Source organism: Neomonachus schauinslandi, chromosome 11, assembly GCF_002201575.2.
Source record: "Neomonachus schauinslandi chromosome 11, ASM220157v2, whole genome shotgun sequence".
NCBI classification, from domain to species: Eukaryota; Metazoa; Chordata; class Mammalia; order Carnivora; family Phocidae; genus Neomonachus; species Neomonachus schauinslandi.
In genome coordinates, this window is record NC_058413.1 from 26,776,743 (window position 1) to 26,800,230 (window position 23,488).

General features: G+C 36.6%; 1 protein-coding gene across 1 annotated transcript in view; it reads right to left on the reverse strand.

Annotated features, from left to right (window-relative positions):
- The window catches only part of QSER1 (glutamine and serine rich 1), a 78,565-nt gene that overhangs the window by 16,853 nt on the left and 38,224 nt on the right, over nucleotides 1–23,488 (reverse strand). Inside the window, exons 4-8 of the mRNA XM_044919301.1 lie at nucleotides 18,728–22,414; nucleotides 4,355–4,677; nucleotides 3,092–3,208; nucleotides 2,374–2,507; nucleotides 883–1,100 (exon numbers count right to left, since the gene is read on the reverse strand). Coding sequence (XP_044775236.1) covers nucleotides 883–1,100; nucleotides 2,374–2,507; nucleotides 3,092–3,208; nucleotides 4,355–4,677; nucleotides 18,728–22,414 — 4,479 coding nt within the window. The remainder of the gene's footprint in view (nucleotides 1–882; nucleotides 1,101–2,373; nucleotides 2,508–3,091; nucleotides 3,209–4,354; nucleotides 4,678–18,727; nucleotides 22,415–23,488) is intronic.

A 23,488-nucleotide genomic window follows, 5' to 3' on the forward strand; every position in this document is an offset into this window, starting at 1 on the left:
TGCCAACCTCTGCCCTAGACTGAACTTCTTGATGTTTCTTGCATATATTACACACCAAACTTGATGACTAATGGAATGTGTGCTGGTGTATTCTTGTGTTTTACAACTATCTAAGGTTTTAGTTTCTAATAAAGTAAATACATCTATATCTACATCCAGCCTACAAAAATGCTCTTTGGTGTCTTCAATAGTTTTAAGAGTATAAAAAAGTGTTCTACAGTCAAAAAGTTTGATAACTGCTGATCTATTTCAATCTTTTCATTTTATAAAAGAGAAACTAAGGCACACAGAGGTTACCTAGCTTAGTCAAGGGCAGCTGGTTTGCTAGGGGCAGATACCCAGCAGTATGCATGATATTATATAATTAATAAACATATTCCATATATACGTAAGTACACATTATTATATATATATTACTATACTTTACTAACTACAGTTTCAGAGTTGCTTCCTAGACTCATTTTACTCTTTTCTTCTGACATAAATGTGGACTCAGACGTTTAGAACAGGACTCTTAGTATAAATTATCTGATCTAATCCCCATCCTATCCAAAGAGGTGAGATAACAGGCATTAGTATGGTTAGAACTCAAAACAGTCTTCTTTCAGTTCACTGCTTTTTCTACTTTACAAGGTTGTATGTGTGGGCAAACTGTGCTTTCAATTAGTGTTCAGGGAATGTGAATTTGTGTTTGTATGTACATATATATGTAAGTACGTATGTATTTTTAAAATTTATTTTTATAAAAGCCTAGGCTGAACTAATTTAATTAGGTAAATCCCCTGAAAAATAAAACAATTTTGAGTTGTGAGCATTACTCCTTCTCTCTGTTCATGTAGATAATCTAAAGTTATCAAGGTATTCATTTCATGGAGAACTTACCCTCATCATCACTACTACTAGAATGGATCTCAGGAGAGGAGTCAGATTGGGATGATGAAAACTCTTCTTTCCATTTCTTCCGTTTCTTTGGTGGTGGCTCAGCCTTTACTTTCAGCTGTTTAACTTTGGGTTTCACGGAAGGGGCTTTTGTAGTTGTAGTTTTTGGTGTTGGAGGATCAGAAGTTTTACTGCTACTACTTGGCTTAGCCTGAACAGTTCTGCAATGTTACAGACAAACTTCATTAACACACTGAATTGTCAAATTAAATGAATTAGACCAAAAATGAGTAACGCTAGTGAAGAAAAGTGTATTACTTCACCAACACCTCCAAAATGAAGTCCAAGTTCTACATATCTCCAATGATGATTCCCCCCTCCAAATTCTCCTGAAATACACTCTTTAACCACTGACATTCAATATTCAGTTATTAAAGGACTATTAATTCAATCTCTGTTTCTCTCTCTTCACTCCTTCTCTCCCTTTATGAACTCATTTTCCTGCAGATGAGGCTGTACAACCAGTGATCAAAGGCTTTGGGAAGTAATGCACGATACACCCTTGATAGCCACATCTAACTCTGACCATCTGAAACCCTCACAGGCTCTGGTGGAACCAGGTTTTGATGTGGAGACCCAACTATATCTGTCCTAGAGCCCCTCAAGATTTTGTGTTAGTTCTGGAGATTCAAGTGGATAAAATTTCATCATAAAAATAAGGTGTGCTGCTTTCAGGAAGCTGGAATCTTAATCAAACTAGACCTTCCTAGCACTAGATTGAGAATATCTAGGCTCATATCCCCTTGTCCCATACAGATCACAGGAATGTGGCTAGGTCATTTGTCTTCCAGATTCATGTTCCAGATAACCCAGAATCACGATAATTAATATATGATGATAATTCTATTGTATACTTGCTTAGTAATGTATAGGTTTTACAATTTTTTCCTCAAAATTCATTTCAGTTAAAATTTGACACTTCATTATAATTTTCATTTTATGGATAAAAAAGGGGCTTCAAAAATGTTGTGTTACTCTAGGTCACAGAAAGCTGGACTCAAATCTTTTGACTCAGCCATTTTCCCCCCACTACATTAGGGTGACACCAAAAGGACTCTGGGAAAGAAAGGAGTACCCATCCTACCATAGATAGTCATGAACTTTATAGCCCCTATCTCATTACTTCAAAAGGAATCACTTATTACAGCGGGCACTGAATTTTCAGACTTGTATATAATGAAAAAACCAAACCAAACCAAACCAAACCAGGCTCTTTAATTGATGTAATTATTTATATAAAACACTGCCAGGGTGCCTGGCTGGCTTGATCAGAGGAATGTGCGACTCTTGATCTTGGGGTCGTGGGTTCAAGCCCCACACTGGGTATAGAGATTACTAAAAAAAAAACAAAACAAAAAACTTAAAAAATTACATTGCCAAAAATAAGTCTTCCAATAATTGCTATATAAATATATTACATACAAAAATAAATACCTGATAGTTTGTGAAGGCTTACTTCTTGGCTTTTTGGAACACACTCTGACATACTCCTTTTTGTTTGTGTTTTCAATGAACTTCACATATATCTTTTTGTATTTACTCTTTGCATCTCCAAAATACCCAAGGTACTAAGGAAAGAAACACTCTGAATTACATACTTATACATTCTGTACATATTTGTTGGCTTGACTATCACACTGCCATCCTTTAAGTTTTTCAAATGCAGGTCTGGCCAGGCTACTTTTCACCCTCAATAAAAATGACCTCAGGCTTATTCTTACCTGCAAGCCTATACATAGAAGCAATCTCATTTGGCTAATTACCAGATGCTCACTTATTCAATGCTATTAAGTAACTACATAAGTACAAAAGAATCATTTCTATAAGTCTTCTGGTAAATCAGGATGTTTGACTGGCAGAAAAATTAATATAGCCTCTGAGTCCATATGAACTCTTCATAGACTAATAACAATTTAAAAAGAAGTTTACATATTTGTATAAAGTGATTTAATTTTCAAAAGCTGGTATTTACATACTGATTTTATTTTAAAATCAGACTATCAGAGTATCATATATCAAATTTTATGCTATTTTATATCAGAAATGTTCAATATAAATTACATTTAAATTTAAATCATTCTGTATTTTCCCCAGGATCTCTATTTTGTCAAAAAAAACCAGGAAGACTAATGGAAAGAAGCATTTTACTTACACTATTGGTAGCAGCAAATTCTCTTTGTCCATCTCGAATTTCAGGAACGAATTTCTGTAATAAAGCTTTTTGTACTTTCCAAATAGCTGGAGGTTCTTTTCCCGTTTTTAAAGCCTCCTGTAATATGTGGAATTAATTACATTTATAAAAACTAACAACAAATTCTAGATTTATAGACTCTTAGAGCTGAAAGGAAAATTAAAGACCTATCTAGCTAAACTTCTGTTTTTTACCTACCTAAACTTTTGCAACAATTCTTATAAGCTGGCTATTCAGTCTCTGCTAAAATTCTTCCAGAAATATGCACAGTAGCCCATTACCCTTCTGTGTAACTATTGGAAAGTTTTCCTCTAATAATACTGTCATACATTATTGACGCAATTTTATAAGAGTATGTATGTATTAAAAAAGACCAGAAACATACATGCTAAAATATTAACAGTAGTTAATTGTGAATGGAAGGCATATAGATAATTTGAAGGTTATGTTCCTCATTATACTTTTTAATGCCATTCCTCTCTGCCCCAATTAAAAAATCAAAAGCAAGCAAACAAAACCCCAAAAAATAGGTTTTCTTAAACCTACTTTTTAAGAACAGCTAAACTTTTCCAGTACGAAATTTGACATTCTACGTATGGTTCTACAATTTGCAATTATGAAAATAATTCTATGTTTACATTATATTCCTGTTATTTTCTTTAAACTGTTAAATTAAAAAATCATTTTCTCGGGGCGCCTGGGTGGCTCAGTTGCTGCCTTCGGCTCAGGTCATGATCCCAGGGTCCTGGGATCGAGTTGTCCATCGGGCTCCCTGCTCAGTAGGGAGCCTGCTTCTCCCTCTCCCTCTGCCTGCCTCTCTGCCTACTTGTGCTCTCTATCTCTGTCAAATAAATAAATAAAAATCTTAAAAAAAAAAAAATCATTTTCTCCAAACTCCTAATGATACAATGAGTTGGGAGCCTTGAAAAAAATTAACATTTCAAAACAGCTCTAATTACTAGTACCTAAATGCAACATAGTGACTAGTCAGAAATACATAAAACTCAGATATAAGTCAAAATTATTTTAGACTGTTTTCTTTTTCAAAATATCTGACACCTGCTGGTTTGATTTTATTATTTAACAATTATAACTTAGAATAACTATCAAAATATAACTTTTTGCAATTCAAGCTAGATCATACTATTAAAGTCATTATGAAGGCTTATTATAGGGCATGCCCACTAAACTATGACCTTTAAAACCTGTGAACATTCAAATCACCTTAAAAGTCTCTATGTCTTCTATCTTGACCACAAATTCATCACGCTCTCTGTATTGGCCTTCTCCTCCACTTTCTGTGTTTTCCTCATCTGTAAAACCTTCTATGGCAACAGTGTCCTGTCCTTTTGCAAACTGGTCTGAAGGAAGACCATCAGGTTCGCAGGGTTTTGGGGGTTCTGTAGAATTTATATTTTCCAGGATATGTACTGTAGATGAAGTCGAGGAGGGAGGTTCTTGCTTAACTGCACCCCCAGTGGTAGAGGACGGAGTAGCAGTACCAGTAGCATTGGCAGTTGGGCTAGTAGTTGCCACCCGTAGGGCTTCTGAAACTAGATCAAGGAAATGCAAATCAGTAAGACAAATAAATATTTATTTGCTCTGAGTAAAATCTGAACAGTTTAAAAAGAAAGACTTGATTATTTTTACCATCAAATTGTTTGAAACAATGAATACTACAATAAGAAATTAAAGAATGGTTGATTTCCAAGAATCAAAGTGATGGAACTACATCTGAATGACAATCAGACTGAGCCTCCATCAATCTACACTTACACCTAAGACCATTAAGCTTTTAAGTACAGACACAAGAGTGATGCAAGATAAGAAAGGGTCAGCTGACCAAAGCTGTGAAGAATTCCCAGAAGAAAAGCCGATTTGATGTGGAAAGGGAAAACAACACCCCCAAAATACTTTGAAAAAGCTTTAAGAGCTACAGAAATAAAAAGGATTATAAAATAATATAAAAAATTGTATGCTAACAAACAACTTAGATGAAATGGACAAATTCCTAGAAAGATGAAAACCACTGAAAAGGACTCAAGAAGAAAAAGAACATCTGAATAGACCAACAAATACAGAGAATAAAAGAAATTAAAAAGTATCCCACAGGGCACCTGGGTGGCTCAGTCGTCAAGCGTCTGCCTTGGGCTCAGGTCATGGTCCTGGGGTCCTGGGATAGAGCCCCACGTTGAGCCCCACATCGGGCTCCCTGCTCCACAGGAAGCCTGCTTCTCCCTCTCCCACTCCCCCTGCTTGTGTTCCCTCTCTTGCTGTGTCTCTCTCTGTCAAATCAATAAATAAAATCTTAAAAAAAAAAAAAAGTATCCCACAAAGATAAGCACAGGCCCAAATGAGTTCATGAGTAAGACTCTACCAACAGTTAAATAAGAATGAATACCAGTCCATCATAAACTTGAAAAATAGGAAGAAGCACTCACTTTATAGGACTAATATTATTCCAATACCTAAACCAGACAAAAACATCATGAAAAACCAGAGGACCATTATCCCTCATGAATATAATAAAAAATATGAGCAAATCAACCAGCATATAAAAAGAACTATACATCATGACCAAGTGGGTTTTATCCTAGGAATGCATACCTAAACAGCAATCAATCACCATATTATGAACAAAGGACAAAAATCACAGGACCATCTCATTAGATGCAGAAAAAGCATTTGGCAAAATTCAACATCATGAATTTAAACACTTGTGACAAAAACACTCAACAAGCTAAAAACAGAAGGGAACTTCTTTAACCTGATAAAGGGCATCTACAAAAAAAACCTGACATCATACTTAATGGTAAAAAAACTAGATGCTTTCCCCTAAGAAAGATGTCTGAAGAAATAAAAAATCTTCATTTGCAGATGACATGGTCTTGTATACAGAAAAGCCTAAGGAATCTCCTAAAAAACTATTAGAATTAATAAGTAAATTCAGCAAGTTTTCAGGGTATAAGATCAATACATAAAAATCAATTGTATTTTTTTTTAAGTAAGCTCTACACCCAACCTGGCTTGAATTCACAACCCCAAGATCAAGAGTCGCATGTTCTACCTACTGAGCCAGTCAGATGCCCCCAATTGCATTTCTATATACTTGCAATGAACTATCCAGAAATTAATTTAGGAACACAATTCCATTAATAATACCATCAAAAGGAAGAAAATATTTTAGAAAAGAGGTGCAAAGCTTACAGTCTGAAAACTATACACATTGTTGAAAGAGTTCTAGTGTTCAAAAGCCTCATTATCCAGGAGGAGAGTAGATTATTAACAGATTTTGAGAAGCTGAAAACACCGTAATTCCTATTATAACCAGGAAAAGAACAGAAATATTTCATCAAAATAATCAGAGGTTGGGAGAGTAGATGAAGATAGGAATGAAACAAGAATGTGCACGTATCAGTGATTATTAAAACTGAGTGATACATAAATTGGTTTAATTACACCAATCTTTTTGTTCATATTTGAAATGTCCATAATAAAAAGCTAAGCAAATATATTTTTAAAAAGAATGTATAACTTTGGAATCAGTAGAGGAAAAATGTATCAATACTATATAATGCCCTTTTTATGAAGCTTTAAAACAAGCCAAAAAGTACAGTGTTCAGGTATAGTATGGCATAGTATAGAATAATATAGTATATAGATATAGAGGTTATTAGGAGGTACAAATTCCAGTTATCAAATAAGTAACAGAGATGAAAAGTACTGCAGAGGGAATACAGTCAATAATATTGTAACAAAGTCATATGGTGACAGATTGAGAAGTATATGGAATTATTGAAACAATAAGTTGTACCCTGGAAACTAATATAATATTGTATGTCAACTATACTTAAAAAAAAAAAGTATAGATAGTGTTTAGGGATGTATACACGGGTGGTAAAATTATAAAAGAAAAGCAGGGAAGTGATTACTATCTCCAACTCAGATGGTGGTTAGTACTAGAGGTTATAAGTTGGGTTTAATTTACTATTCAATTTATTTTCGGATTTTCTTGTTCTCTAGCGAGTAGCATCTAATGCTATAAATTTTCTTCTTTGTTCTACACTTTTGGCACATCCCATTGGTTTTGAAATGTAAATGTTCCACTGCCCTTTCTAAGTGGTTTATCATTTCAGTTTTGTTTTCCTTTTAAATCCTTGAGTTATTTTGGATAAGTTATTTAGAAGTTTTAAAAATAAAAACTTATTTCTTTGTCCCTTTCTTTTATTCTTTCAACTATTATTTTATAAAATTGCTGTATTGTGGTCAAGGAATATGGCTTAAGTAATGTCTGCATTTTCACATTTATAGGAATTTTATGTGTTTTTTCTTACATGTTTTATATTTCCATATGTGAGTTGTATTTCACAAGAAAAAATGTTCTGAAGGAAAGAAAACAGAGATATGGAAAAAGATACCAAAACAATAACAAAATTAGTATGGTTAAACAGAAATTGGAAATTAAATTAGAAAAAGAAATTTTATGAAAAGGAAATTTAACTTAGTAAAATTTTATGTACCTAATCATGTGGGTTCATAACATATCAAGTAAACAGTATTAGAAAAACAATCAAACATAGTTGGAAACTTTAACACACCTTTTTCAGGAATCAACAGATCAAGCAATCTAAAAACAAATAAGGATAGGGAGGATTTTAAAAACTGTTTATTATTAATAATTTCAAACATACATAAAAGTAGAGAATACAAATCCTCAAATACTATAACCCAGCTATAACAACTATGAACATTTGGTATACTTCTTTCACCTGTCCATCAGTCCCTTTTATATTTGCTGGGATAGTTTAAGGCAAATTCTAGACCGGTCATTTACCTCCAACATATACATATACATTTTCTTATATAACCTAATGTCATTTATTACATTAAACAAAAAACAAAAAGATACAAAGGATATGAACAGCATTACCAAATAAAATCTATTAGCACTTGGTATTCATGGAATATCTATAAAAATTGACCATTTACCAAGCCACTAAAAAAAATTTTTTTTAAAAAAGATTTTATTTATTTATTTGACACAGAAAGAGAGAGACAGCGAAAGAGGGAACACAAGCAGGGGGAGTGGGAGAGGGAGAAGCAGGCTTTCCACCGAGCAGGGAGCCTGATGCGGGGCTCGATCCCAGGACCTGGGATCATGACCTGAGCCGAAGGCAGAGGCTTAACGACTGAGCCACCCAGGCGCCCCGCCACTAAAAAATTTTCATAAATTTCCAAAAGCAGGCATTATTTAAGCATTCCCTTGACCAAAATACAGTAGGGTCATAAATTATTAATAAAGGAATACCACTACCACCACCACCAAAAACAGAAACCTACTAGGAAATAGGCAAAATCCTACTTTTTCTTAATAACTCTTGTGTTAAAAAGGAAATCAAAACTGAAATGACAAACCATTTAGAAAGGACAGTGAGAGAATTACAAATTGAAACCAGAGGCATAGATAAAGCCAGATACAATGAAGTAAACTTACACTTTAATACCATTCATGAAAAAGCAGGATATATAAAAATAAACTTAAGTATTAAGCTCAAGAAGTCAGAGAGAGAACATTAAATTGAACCCAGGGAAGATAGGGAAAAAGAACTGATTAAAGAAATTAAGAAAAAGTGAGAAAAAAATGAAAATAGGAGTTAAAAAAGAAAAGTACACTGGTTCTTTGAAGAGAACCACTAAATAGACAAACTTTTCACAGAATAGTAAGGAAAAAGATTCAAACACATTTGGAGCAAGAAAGAGAACATAACGGGGCGCCTGGGTGGCTCAGATGGTTAAGCCTCTGCCTTTGGCTCAGGTCATGATCCCGGGGTCCTGGGATCGAGCCCAGCATTGGGCTCCCTGCTCCGCGGGAAGCCTGCTTCTCCCCCTCCTTCCTGCTCGAGCTCTCTCTCACTATCTCTGTCTCTCTCAAATAAATAAATAAAATACTAAAAAAAAAAGAAAAAAGAAAGAGAACATAACTACAGAAAAAGAGGAGACTAAAAACTTAGAATGCTATGTACAACTTTATAACAATGGATTGAAAAATTTAAATGAAAGGGATGATTTTACTAGAAAATATACCTTTTTAAAAATTGATCCAGATAGATTAAACTACCTCAGGAAAAAACTGGAAAGTCCCATATACTCTTAGAAAGTTCTACTAAATCCCTATTATATGTGGTAAACTTTTTCACAGCTTAGACAAATATAAAAATTTTCCTAATTCAATGTATAAGACCAGCATATTCCTGAATATAAAAGTAAACAAGACCAAAAAACAAAAACAAAAAACTACAACAAAAAGATTAAGACAAAAATCACTATAAACAATAATCTCATTTATGAATCTAGGTGTAAAACTCTCAAATAAAACAGGAGCAACCTAAATCTTGCAATGGATTAAAATAATTAATCATGACCAAGCAGGGTTCATGGTAGAGTTTTCTTAAAAAGGTTCAACACTAAGAAATCGAATAATAGATTGGGGTGCATGGGTGGTTCAATCACTTAAGACAGACTCTTGGTTTTGGCTCAGGTCCTTATCTCTGGGTTGTGAGATCGCACCCCTCTCGTTGGGCTCTGTGCTCAACGTGGAGTCTGCTTGAGAGTCTCTCACTCTCCCTCTCCTTCTGCCCCTCCCCCCTGCTTGCACGCAGGTGCTCTCTCTCTTGAAAATAGGTAAATCACAAAATTCAATACCCACTGTTAATTTAGAAATATTTTTTAAGAACCTCAAAACAGGTTCAGCATTAGGAAATCAAGTAACAGGATAATGTGGAGAAAAAAGGAGATTTATTAGAGGGTCAAAAAGGCATCTGACAAAATTCAATACCCATTGTTAATTTTTTTAAAAAGTGAGAACCTCAAAACAGAAGGAAATTTTCTTAAAGAGTATATAGTACTAGAAACTGACAACAAATAGATTTCACAGTCAAACACTACATATTCTGTTTAATACCAAGGAGGAGGTCAGGATGCTTGCTCTCATTGCTACTACTAAACAGAGGCTGAGCCAGTAAGTTAAATTACAAGAAAAAAAAAAAAAAGAAGAGAGAAAGATAAAACTCTCATTATTTTTACAAGACCCCATAACTGTCTACCTAAAAATGCAAGAAAGGCAGGTGGAAACACTGTTAAAATAAAAATCCAACAAAAATGCTAAAGCCAAAATGGAGATACAAAAATCAGTAATTGCCATACACCACCATCAGTAACCAATAAGAAGACAAAATGGAGAAAACTGTAGTTAAAAAACTGCAGAAACTATAATATCTATGTAGAGAAAAATGACACAATATGAAAATATATAAGATCTGAATAAGTAGAAAAACAATATATTCTATAAGTGGATGAGAAGACAATACTGTAAAGATAGATTTTCCCTTAAAATTAATTTATGAATTCAATGTAATCACAATAAAAATACCAAAACATTGAAGAGACTCCTACTTGCCCATTACAGGATAATTTGAGCATCAGAAATCATGACTGTAAATTGATAAAACAATAAATTTTTAAAAAAAGTTATGGCCTCTGGTGCCAAGCAAGATGAAGTAAGCCCACTAGAGCCTATTATCACCCATGTATTACAAATAAACACTCCGAAGAAAATATAAAATGCAACTATCTGAAGACTCTGAAAAGTTAATAAAGCAGGTAGATTGGAGAGGTAAGCTCAAATTTAAATAACAATCTTTATATGGAGATGTTTCTTTTTTTTTTATTCTTATGTTAATCCCCATACATTACATCATTAGTTTTAGATGAAGTGTTCCATGATTCATTGTTTGTGCATAACACCCAGTGCTCCATGCAGAATGTGCCCTCCTCAATACCCACCACCAGGCTAACCCATCCCCCCACCCCCCTCCCCTCTAGAACCCTCAGTTTGTTTTTCAGAGTCCATCGTCTCTCATGGTTCGTCTACCCCTCCGATTTCCCCCGCTTCATTCTTCCCCTCCCGCTACCTTCTTCTTCTTCTTCATTTTTTTTCTTAACATATATTGCATTATTTGTTTCAGAGGTACAGATCTGAGATTCAACAGTCTTGCACAATTCACAGTGCTTACCAGATCACATACCCTCCCCAGTGTCCATCACCCAGTCACCCCATCCCTCCCACCCCACCCCCCACTCCAGCAACCCTCAGGTTTGTTTCCTGCAATTAAGAATTCCTCATATCAGTGAGATCATATGATACATGTCTTTCTCTGTTTGACTTATTTCACTCAACATAATACCCTCCAGTTCCATCCACGTCGTTGCAAATGGCAAGATCTCATTCCTTTTGATGGCTGCATAATATTCCATTGTATATATATACACCACATCTTCTATATCCATTCATCTGTCGATGGACATCTTGGCTCTTTCCACAGTTTGGCTATTGTGGACATTGCTGCTATAAACATCGGGGTGCATGTACCCCTTCGGATCCCTACTTTTGTATCTTTGGGGTAAATACCCAGTAGTGCAATTGCTGGGTTGTAGGGTAGCTCTATTTTCAACTTTTTGAGGAACCTCCATACTGTTTTCCAGAGTGGCTGCACCAGCTTGCATTCCCACCAACAGTGTAGGGGGGTTCCCCTTTCTCCGCATCCCCGCCAACATCTGTCGTTTCCTGACTTGTTAATTTTAGCCATTCTGACTGGTGTGAGGTGGTATCTCATTGAGGTTTTGATTTGGATTTTATATGGAGATGTTTCTTATTTCTTTCCTCTCTTATCACCTAGCACTGACCAGAGGGTGACCCCGATGAAGAACTGCACAGGGCACAGAAAACAAAAACTCCAAGAAAATCTGTTTTTCCAGACAGAAGAGTAAAGAAAAGAGCCCCGTGCAAGGTGAAGAATGTGGGGGGCAAATGCCTTTTCTTTCTTCTCTTTTCTCTCTCCCAGCCCTGCCCCAAGGGCAACCCAAGTCACAAAGCTGCAATGCTGCAGTGGCGAACCAGACATCTTCAGCCGTGACCGAATGCCTGTCTTTTGGGCATTCCAGAGGAACCTGGCAACAGGGCCACTATGGCATGAAGAGTGCAGGGAATGTTACAGGACATATATAATATATATATAGTTACACAGTCAACTATATCTCAGTAAAGCTGGGGGAGGAAGTCTAGCGGGATTCCCTATTTTTTGTCTTCTACCGCTATATTGCCTTAGGCCCCAGTTGCAGATAATTGTGTCAAAGCACCAGCAGCTAAAACTCCAAGAAAAATTCCAGTTTTCTAGCCAAATGCCTAAGGAAAGGGAACCCAGGGAGCTGGGTAGTATGGGAAATTCCCAGGGAGGAAACAGCTGGAGAATGGTATCCGCTAATTCTGTGTATGAACACATACAAATCCCAGTTTCATGCTTAAACTGCACTTATGCAGAGTAGATCCAAACTATCATAATGAAGCCTTCGAGATCTAAACTATAACAAAGGCTACCCTTCATCCAAGTTCTGCACTAAGCACTGAAATAGATCCAAAGCAGCAGAGCAAAGACTTTGAAAACTGAACCAACAACGGAACCACCACTCAAAGATGAGACAGAATTTGTAGTCTGACTGCCTGCTAAAACAACACAAATCAACATTTTCCAGAGGATTTTAATAGAACCCAGAGTCTTACAGTATAGTACTCAAAATGTCCAAGATACAATCCAAAATTGCTAAATATACAAAGAACCAGAAAAATGTGACCAATTCTTAAAGGGAAACTAGATGCCACTCTTAACATGAGTCCGATGTTGGAATTATCAAAGTCTTGAAAGCAGCTATTATAACCATGCTCCATGAAGTAAGGTAGACATACTTTTATTTTTTTTATTTTTACTTTTTAAAAAAGATTTTTATTTATTTATTTGACAGAGAGAGACACAGTGAGAGAGGGAACACAAGCAGGGGGAGTGGGAGAGGGAGAAGCAGGCTTCCCGCTGAGCAGGGAGCCCGATGCGGGGCTCGATCCCAGGATCCTGGGATCATGACCTGAGCTGAAGGCAGATGCTTAACTACTGAGCCACCCAGGGGCCCAGTAGACATACTTTTAAAATGAATGGAAGTATGTAAATTCTCAGTAGAGAAAAGAGAAACTAGGGGCGCCTGGGTGGCTCAGTTGGTTAAGCGACTGCCTTCAGCTCAGGTCATGATCCTGGAGTCCCGGGATCGAGTCCCGCATCAGGCTCCCTGCTCGGCGGGGAGTCTGCTTCTCCCTCTCCCGCTCCCCCCTCTTGTGCTCTCTCTCTCTCTCACTCTCTCTCTCAAATAAATAAATAAAATCTTAAAAAAAAAAAAAAAGAGAAACTAAAAAAAAGAACCAAAGACAAATTTTATAATTGAAAATATATCTGAAATAAAAAATTCACTGGATGGGACCATAATAACAGAATTGAGAAGCCTGAAAAATCAATGAACTTTAACATAGGCCAATAAGAATTATACATCTGAAGAACAGAGGGGAAAAGATTGGAAAAAAAATGAACAGAGCTTCAGGAACAATATCAAAAAGTTTACATTTGTGTCACTGGAGTCCCATAAGAAGAGAAAGATTGGTACAGAAAAAATAATGTCCCCAAACTTCTCAAATTTGATAAAAGACATACATTTTACAGATTCAAGAAACTCTATGAACTCCAAGCAGGATAAGCCCTACCCAGATAAACAATTACACTGCTGAAAACCAAAGAAAAAGAAAAAGCCTTGGAAAAGGAAAAGTTTTTCAGGCTGATGGGAAATGATGCCAGAGGGACACTTGGAACATCAGGAATAAAGGAACTACAACAGAAATTATAGATACCTAGGTAAATATAATAGGCTTTTTTCTTCCTCTTAAGTTACTGAAAGCATATTTTTGACTGTTTTTCTTTTTTTTTTTTTTAAGATTTTATTTTTAGACAGAGAGAGAGAGCGAGAGAGGGAACACAAGCAGGGGGAGTGGGAGAGAGAGAAGCAGGCTTCCCGCCGAGCAGGGAGCCCGATGTGGGGCTCGATCCCAGGACCCTGGGACCATGACCTGAGCCAAAGGCAGACGCGTTTAATGACTAAGCCACCCAGGCGCCCCCGAAAGTATATTTGACTGTTGAAGGCAAAAATTACACCTTTAGGGACGCCTAGGTGACTCAGTCGGTTAAGCGTCTGCCTTCGGCCCAGGTCATGATCCCAGGGTCCTGGGATCGAGTCCCACATCGGGCTCCTTGCTCAGCAGGGAACCTGCTTCTCCCTCTCTCTCTTCCTCTGCTTGTGCTCTCTCTGTCAAATAAATAAAATCTTAAAAAAAAAAAAATTACACCTTTATTAGGAGTTTCAATATATGTAGATAGATATAATATACATAGGACAAAATATGTGTAACATAAGGGCAAGGTTAACATAAAGGGACCTGTATGGTTGTTAGGCTATGACATTTTACTTAAAATCATAAAAATATTAATTCTAAGTGGATGGTAATCACTAGGCCAACCACTAGAAGCATAATACAAAAAGATACAGCCAGAAAAAGCAGAGATAAATTTAGAAATGAAATACTAAAAGTTCAAATAATGTGTTTTAGAAAGACAGGAAAGAGGAAACAAAAAAAGGAGAAAACCAGAAAACAATAAAATGGAAGATCTAGCTATATCAATAATTACATTAAATGTAATCAATACCAGCAGAATATACATTCTTTTAAAGTACATATGGAACATTAATCAATATCAAGCATATTCTGGGCCATAAACCTAACCTTAACAAATTTAAGAGAACTGAAATTACACAAAGTAGAAATCAATAAAGGAAAGGTATCTCAAAAATACCCAACTATTTGAAAATTAAATAACTCATGGATCAAAGAGGAAGCATCAAAGAGTACTGAAAGAAAATAAAAATAATAAAAATAAAATTTGTGAGACACAGCTAAAGCAAGGTTTAGAGAGAGGTTTATAACATTAAATGCTTATAGCAGAAAAGAAGAGGGGTCTCATATTAACAAGTTAGGCTTCTACCACAAGAAACTAGAAAAATAGAGCATAATAAACCTAAATCCAGCAGGAAAAAGGAAATAATGAGAACAGCAAAAATCAATGAAATTGCCAACGAAGGAGAAAAAGAATCAATAAAATCAAAAAACTTCTATCCAGACTGACCACAAGAAAGAGAAGACACAAATCACCAACATGAGGAAATGCTACCAACAACTCTATACCCATAAATTTGACAACTCAGATAAAATAGACCAATTCCTTCAAAGATACAAACTACCAAACACAGTCAAGAATAAACAGACAAAGCGAATAGTTCCATATCAAAGAAACTGAATTCACAGCAAAAAACTTTCTGACAAAGAAAACTCCAGGTCCAGATGGTTTCACTAACAAATTCAATCAAACATTTGTGGAAGAAATAGTACTACCCAATCCCTTGCAGAAAAGAGAAAAGAAGGGGACAGTCCCCAATTCATTTATGAGGTCAGCAATAACCAGACACCAAAATCTAACAAAGGCATTACAAAAGGAAAACTACAGGCCAATATCCACTGCAAAGATGGATGCAAAAAATTTAGAGAATTGAATTCATCAATGTATAAAAAAGAATAATATATCACAGTTGTTGGGGTTTATCCTGGGAATGCAAGGCCATGAATATATTTGAAAATCAGTTAATGTAATTCACCATATTGAAAGACTGACTAAGAAAACTACACAATCATTTCAACAGATGAAGAAAAAGCATTTGGCAAAATTCAACCTCTGTTCATTATAAAAACCGTTAGCAAACTAGGAAATGTAAAGAATTTATTTAATGTGATAAGAAATCTACAAAAACCCTACAGTTAACATCATACTCAATGGCAAAAGGTTGATTTCTTTCCTCCAAAGATCAAGAACATGCTCAGGATGTCAACACTCAACACTTTCACTAAACACTGTATAGGAATGTTATTCCTGTGTGTTAAGACAGGAATGAAAAAGTGTAAGATTGAAAAAGAAAAAATAAAACTATCCTTATGTGCAGATGACATAATTTCCTACATTAAAAAATCCTAAGGAATCTTAAAAAAGCCCCCTAGAATAAATCAACTGCATAGATTTGAAGGATTTAATATCAACATATTTAAAAAATCATCTGTATTTTTATAATCTACCAATAAATAATTGGAATTTGAAAACTCTTAAAAGTATCATTTACAATAAATAGCACCAAAAATATTTAGGATCTATATCTCTAACTATAGATCATATGCAGGCTCTATTTGCCCCAAACTATAAAAGACTAGTGAAAGTCATGAATTATTAAAACTCAGTACATTGTTAACAGTTCAGATTTCCTCAAATTGCTATATATTCAAGGAAATCAAAGTCATAATTCCAGTGGGATTTTTTTTCTTTTCTGGTAAATACCACTGATTTGAAAATTTATATGGAAAAGGAAAGGAATTAGAATAGGCAAAACAGTTTTGAAAAAGAACAAATTTGGAGGACTCACAACTACCCTTTTGTAAGACTTACTGTAAAGCTACAGCAATTAAAACAGTGTGGTATTTCTGAAAGCATAAACACATAGATCCAATGTAAAGAATTGAGAGTTCAAAAACAGATTCATACAAATATGGTCCACTGATTTTTTGACAAAGATGCAAAGGCAATAAAAGGAGAAAGGATTCTTTTCAACAAATGGTGCTGGAAAAGCTGGACTTCTATATGCCAAAAAATTAACTTCAACCCATACCTCACCTTACACAAAAATAAAATAAAAATGGATCAGACTTGGGGCGCCTGGCTGGCTCAGTCAGTAGAGCATGCTACTCTTGATCTCGGGGTTGTGAGTTCAAGCCCCATGTTGGGTGCAGAGCTTACTTTAAAAAGGTGGGGGGTGGAGATCAAAGACCTAAATGTAAAATGCAAAAGTTAAAAACTTCTAGAAGAAAACAGAACATTTTTGTGATCATAGGTTAGGCAAAGATTTCTTAGGACACAAGCACAAATCATAAAAGGAAAAGGGATAAATTAGACCTCATTGCAATTTAAATTTAAATTTATCTTTCAGAGATACTTGAGGGCTGTGGGAATTCAGAGGATATAAGCAGGAATTCTGCCTGGAGTAACTTCCACAAAGTGATTTTGAAGATAAGTCTTCATAGGTAACAAAGTGTCTGTTAGGCTGAAAAAAAATGGAGGGGCCATTCTAGCTAGAGAAGAACTTGTCCAAAGATGATTGTGAACTGGGCTTACAGGTGCCAGGAACAATGAGGAATTCAGTCATTACAGAAGAGGAAAAGTGGAAAGAATGGAACCAGAAAGTAAAATATGGAAAGGGAGAATTTTTACATACTATTTTAATGTTTTTCCCCGGAAGCACTAAGAAGTATGTTACCGGTGTGAGGGATTCTAATCAGAAGCAAGAGATGAGTTCTTCCACAGGAGGCAGTGGCAATGGTAGCAAGAGAACTTCGAAGACCTAATACTAAGAACTGGGTTGATGGTGATGATTAAAAGTACAAATGAAGCAATAACACTTGTCTGGAAGAAACTAGTCTTAGATTCGTATTTTAGAACACAAATTACAAAAGCTTTGTTCTACAAATGGAAAGAGGAAATAATGATTGCAAAGCGCCCTGAATTGGGGAAAAAGGAGTATAAAACCTTACTAGGATTAGCCACATCCATAATGTCTTTGATTCTAACATTGACTTCCCATTATACTAATTTCCCTGTACAACAAAATGAGAATTTTTTAGAAATGTATTAACAGATATCTGGGGGATACCAGTGTCTTGAGTCCAGAGAGAAGCTAGGAAGTACATCACAAAACAAGGTTTAACTCTGAAAGCACCACTTTATTTATACAAAAGCGGTAGGCAGGAATATAGGCTCTACCACCAGACAAACCTGAGTGCAGACTCCAGCTGTGTCACTTACTAGTTGTAGGGACCTGCACAATTCATTTACTCTTGGCTATACCATCTATATATTGGAGATAACAGTGCATATCTCACAACATTGCTACTAGGTCCTAGCACAGAGGTGGGGGCTATTTTATTGTTATAAGTGTTTTCCTTACCATATTCCTTAAAATAGTTGACATGAGGCAGTGCTTCTTAAAACAGTTCCTCCAAATGTTCTCTTAACTACAGAGTAAAGTGAAACACACACCCAAAGATTTGGCGACATAGTCTGGAGCCTACACAAAATTTTTAAATTTTATCTTAATTATATTCATGTGCATGCTACACATAATATAACCATGTTTAATAGTAAAATATTAATCTTCAGGTAAAACTGACATACCAAGAAAATATGCCAGTTTATACTACAAAAGGGCCCCCAATACAATGCCTCATATCCATAAAGCCACCTCAAGATGTCTCAGATTAGAGAAGTCTGGATACAAACTATGTAAATTATGTGTCATGTGGTAGAAAGTAAAAAAAAAAAAACAGAAGTTTTCAACCTAAACCCCAAAACTTTCCTACAGGGAAGGAGCATTAAAAAAAAATAGGTATCTAAAATACCCACCTATGCATTTTTCCTGAAAATTTATCTAGACCTGCTTCAAGCTAAGAAAACTTCAAACCCAGTCTATTAGCATAAAAATAGTGGAAAGCCCTAATTATGAATCTAAAATTGAAAACTTTACCTGTTTTCTTCTTTTTATCAGAAGTAGCATCCAATGTATTTAAGGTCGTAGAGGTGCTTTTATAAATATCATGACTGCATACTCCAGAATCTTCTTCATCAGAAGAAAATGAAGATAAATGGTCCAAGTTTTTAAGTTCATTATCGACTTTTTCTGATGGACTGTTACCCCCAGTTTCAGACACTAACGGTGTGGGTGTCGTAGAAGAAGTCTTTGGAAGCGGTGGGGGACAAAGTGTACGAACAGTCTGGGTCCCTGGTCGTCTAGTCCTGTTGGGCATTCGGACGGCAAGAGTGGAAAACTGCTGCTTGGGCCCGGATTTCAGAAAATCTAAGAAAGAGGCAATAAATCCTGTTTTGACTTCTGGCTGTTTTTCCTCTACTTCTTTGATCTTCTGTCTCATTTTTTCTTGGTGCTGATAACCATCGTGGCAGCTTTCTGAGGAAGGAGGGGTGTATGGCAAATACACATCTGTTCCCCTTGGATTCTGGCGTTTGCCCTGGGCAGTTCTTTTTGACTGTTTCTGATTACTGTTGTCTTCCTCTTTCATTTGCCCCTTTCCAGGTTTTTTCTTCTGCAGGTTAAAATGCATTAAATCTTGGTTTTCCTCTTCAATCTTGACACCAACGGCCTCCCCAGGTTGGGCCATGGCCAACAGTGCAAGTGCGCTTCTAGTTGGGTTCACCGACACACCGCTGTCATCACCCCCTAAGGTGAGCTCACTCTCTGATGCAGCACTCTCTCCACTGATACTTCTACTAGAAATAAACTCCTGGTTTCTGTTATTATTTAATGTATTATCAATAGGAACTTCGCTATCCTCTTCCGATTCATGATTGGTGGCAGACTGTTTCTTGAATGAGCCAGAACTTTGCTCCTGGGCTTCATGACTTGGTCCAACCACTGGTGAAATTACTTTAGATGCTTTATTTTGACCATTTTCAATATGCTGTTGATCAAGGGTCATTTTTGACTGGAGGGTAGGTACTGGTGAAAGGTTTACAGTGACTTGATTTCCATTTAAGGAAATATCATTTATATTCTGTGGCTTTCCTACTGCAGTTGTTATGGAGTTAAAATCTGAAGTCACATGTCCAACATCTAATGACTGTTGAAAATGAGATTTAGAATCACCATCCTCAACTGCTGTAATGGTTTCATTTGAAGTTGACTTGGAAAAATCAGAAGGAGTAACCCCACAAGCTGCTGCTGTAGCTGCTAAGATATCATCTACATTTGATAAAATATTTCTCTCATCACTGAGAAGCATTGCCTCTGGGAAACATATTGATCCAAGAGAAACAAAATGATTCTTCGAATCATGTTGATTTGTTTCACTAAAATGGCCCTTTGTTGTTAGGTGTTGTTGTAATGGTTTTGAAGACTCAGAGAGGTCCATTTTCATGATTTCAGAAGTCTGAGGATGGAGTTGCTGCTGAGAATGATCACCATTGGTCTGAATAATATGACCATCCATTTGAAGGAAAGGATGGACTATTTGTTGAGGACTTTGAACACGCTGTACTTGTAAAGATGCCTTTACTTGTCCTAAACCTGCCTGCAGTATTGACTGCTGAAGAATTTGTAGATCACAGGCAGAATCTAAAAGAACCTGTGTATTAGGAAGAGAAGCCTGATGGCCATGCCCTAAAGAATGATTTGGAATTTGAATCTGAGATGAAGCATTGATTATTTGATCATGTTGCTCCTGGACCTTGGCTTCATGTACCTTGTGTATAAGGGCATGCTGCTGGGTGAGGTCTTTAGCATTCAATCTTATTTGTGGTGTTTGCATTAAATTAGTTGCCTTCTTAATATCAAGGGTTGCTGCACTGACTTGGCCAATTTGTTGGGTAAGTTGTGTCACTGAACCAACCATGCTTTCTTCTTTTTTTGACCCTTGTAGGGCAATCCCAACAACCTGATCCTCAAGACGAGAATTACTTCTGATCACACTCTGAGAATATCTGTCCTCTGCCTTTGACACCTTATAAGCTGATTCTTGAACATTAATTTCTCCATCAGATAGCCTTTGGGTTGATGACTCATGAGATACTTGTGGCTGTAATACCTGTAACTCCTGCATTGGAAAATCCTCTTCTTGCTTTGAAGATGTATACACATTTGAGTCAAGTTTTCTTTCAGCATAAGACTTTGGATCAGGGGAAGGTATGTTGTTCTGTAATGTCTGACAGTGGGTAGAGGATGCAAAAGATGATGACTGGACAGCAGGCAAAAACTTTTGGGACTGGGGAGATGATGACCCTTGAGTCTGAGCATTTTGGGAAGAATGCATAGAAATATAATTCTGGTTTGGACTAGAATCTGACAAATTCTGAGCCCGAGAGGCGGAAGAGTAAGAAAGAGAAGGGGCTGTTAATGTTAGGGACTGCCCTGAAGCATAGCTTTCTGAGGGACTAACAACTGACAATACTTGTGACTGAGATGAATAACTAACCTGTGTCTGGCTAACTGGTGATAAACCCTGAGAATGACTAGATGAATAACTTTGAGACTGACTAACTGAAGATAGATCTCTCGTTTGAGCAGGGTAGTTCTCATTTGTAACTGAAGATAATACTTCCTGTTGATTAGAGGAATAATTAAGGGTCTGATTTTCAGAAGTTATAGTCTGAGATGATCCAGAAAAAGTCAATGTTTTATATAAGGATGGCAACTTCTCGACTTTGTTGGACCTATACACCTGTGAATGAACAATAGATGGCACATTATGTGGCTGTCCTAAGCCGTAATTCTGGGACTGACTGACTGATAAAAGGCTTGGTAGCTGCGCTGTAGAATAAATCTGTGCTTGGCCCGATATTACAGAACTTGGATTATGTAAAGGTTTGGAATAGCTTAATGTTTGCACAGGAGGAATTATACTTTGAGGTTTGGGGTTCTTAGTTGACGTTAGTGGTTGTTTCGTAGAACAGCTTTTTACTTTTGTGGTAGAAGGAGGAAACCCTGATGATGGAATTGCAGATGAGTAAGACTGAGCAAGATCCACTGACACCTGGGAGGTCTTCTGTTGTAATCCTCCATTGCTCACCTGAGTAGAATCTCCGATCGGGCTACAGGATAAAGATGACTGCCTGCTTGTTTCCTGAAAATTAACTACACTTGCATTTGATAGATAGCTATGTAAGGAATGCTGTGAACCAGTCAGTTGTGCCTGAATAGACTGGGTACCTGAAGGCCGCTGATGGTGTTTAATAACACTACATTCTCGAAGAAGAGCTCTTTCAATGGAAGCAGTAGAACTAGTAAAGAGAGTTGAACTGTAGGCTTGAGGAGTTTGCTGGGCTCCCCCAAGTGCTGAAGGCAACAAACTAAATTGAGGTTGTAAAAGATGGGGTGCAGACTCTTGAGCTGAGCGGTATGTTGAAGACTGAGGTGGTATGCTGTTACTTAACGCAGAACTGCCCAGGCGCTCAAATGCCAAAGCAGTTGGAACAGTTCCCTGGGAAGTCTTGATTTGTAGCAAAGGGTCGTGAGGATTTAAAATTCCATTTGATGTAGTGTTAAAAGATGAATCCTGAAGCACCAAAGGTGAGGTGGTAGCAAAGTTTCTATTGCTGAAGGTGGTGGGATGCTGATAAGCAGAGAGGGCAGAGGGTGGAAGTGTTCCAGTGGTTGGCAAAGGTCCAGTAACAAACAGCTCAGTTGCTGCTGAGGAATGCATACCTAGGAAGAGAAAACAAAAAAATTTATGCAATTACAGCACAAATACACACACACGTCTTCATAGTAGAGACTTAACATAACCTTTAACCCATTAAAATCTCCAAGACTGAAAAGCCTGACAAATTAGTTCTGTGTGTTAATTTCAAAAATTACATTTCAAAACCAGCTAGCTTTCTTTTTTTATTTTTACTTCTGAGAGAGTGGGTGTGCGTGTGGGTGAGGGGGGGCGGAGGGGAAGAATCTTTTTTTAAGATTTATTTATTTATTTTAGAGAGAGCAAGTGAGCACAGGGCACAGGGGCAGAGGGAGAGAGGGAGTCTCAAGCAGACTCCACCTTAAGCATGGAATACAATGCGGAACTTGATCTCATGACCTAAGCTGAAACCAAGAGTTGGTTGCTTAACTGACTGAGCCACCCAGGTGCCTTAAAACAGCTAGCTTTCTTAAAGCAAAAACAAAATTACAAAGGTATTAGCAATTCCCATCTATATAAATGAATTTATATATGTTAGATAAGGTCACCTGAAAATTAAAATAAAAATGTGGCTGGGTGATAGACATTGGGGAGGGTATGTGCTATGGTGAGCACTGTGAATTATGTTAAGACTGATGAATCACAGACCTGTACCTCTGAAACAAATAATACATTATATGTTAAAAAAAGAGAGACAGAGAAGATAGTAGGAAGGGAAAAATGAAGGGGGGGAAATTGGAGGGGGAGACGAACCATGAGAGACTATGGACTCTGAGAAACAAACTGAGGGTTCTAGAGGGGAGGGGGGTGGGAGGATGGGTTAGCCTGGTGATGGGTATTAAAGAGGGCACGTACTGCATGGAGCACTGGGTGTTACACGCAAACAGTGAATCATGGAACACTACATCAAAAACTGATGATGTAATGTATGGTGATTAACATAACATAATAAAATAAAATTTAAAAAAATGTACATAATCTCTAGTGATTAATTTATCCTGAAATCTCAATGCAATAGCATCAGACAAGCTAAAATATTCATAACATTAAAATTAAACCCAAACTGCCTACATTTAACATGATAAATAAATCTAAAAATA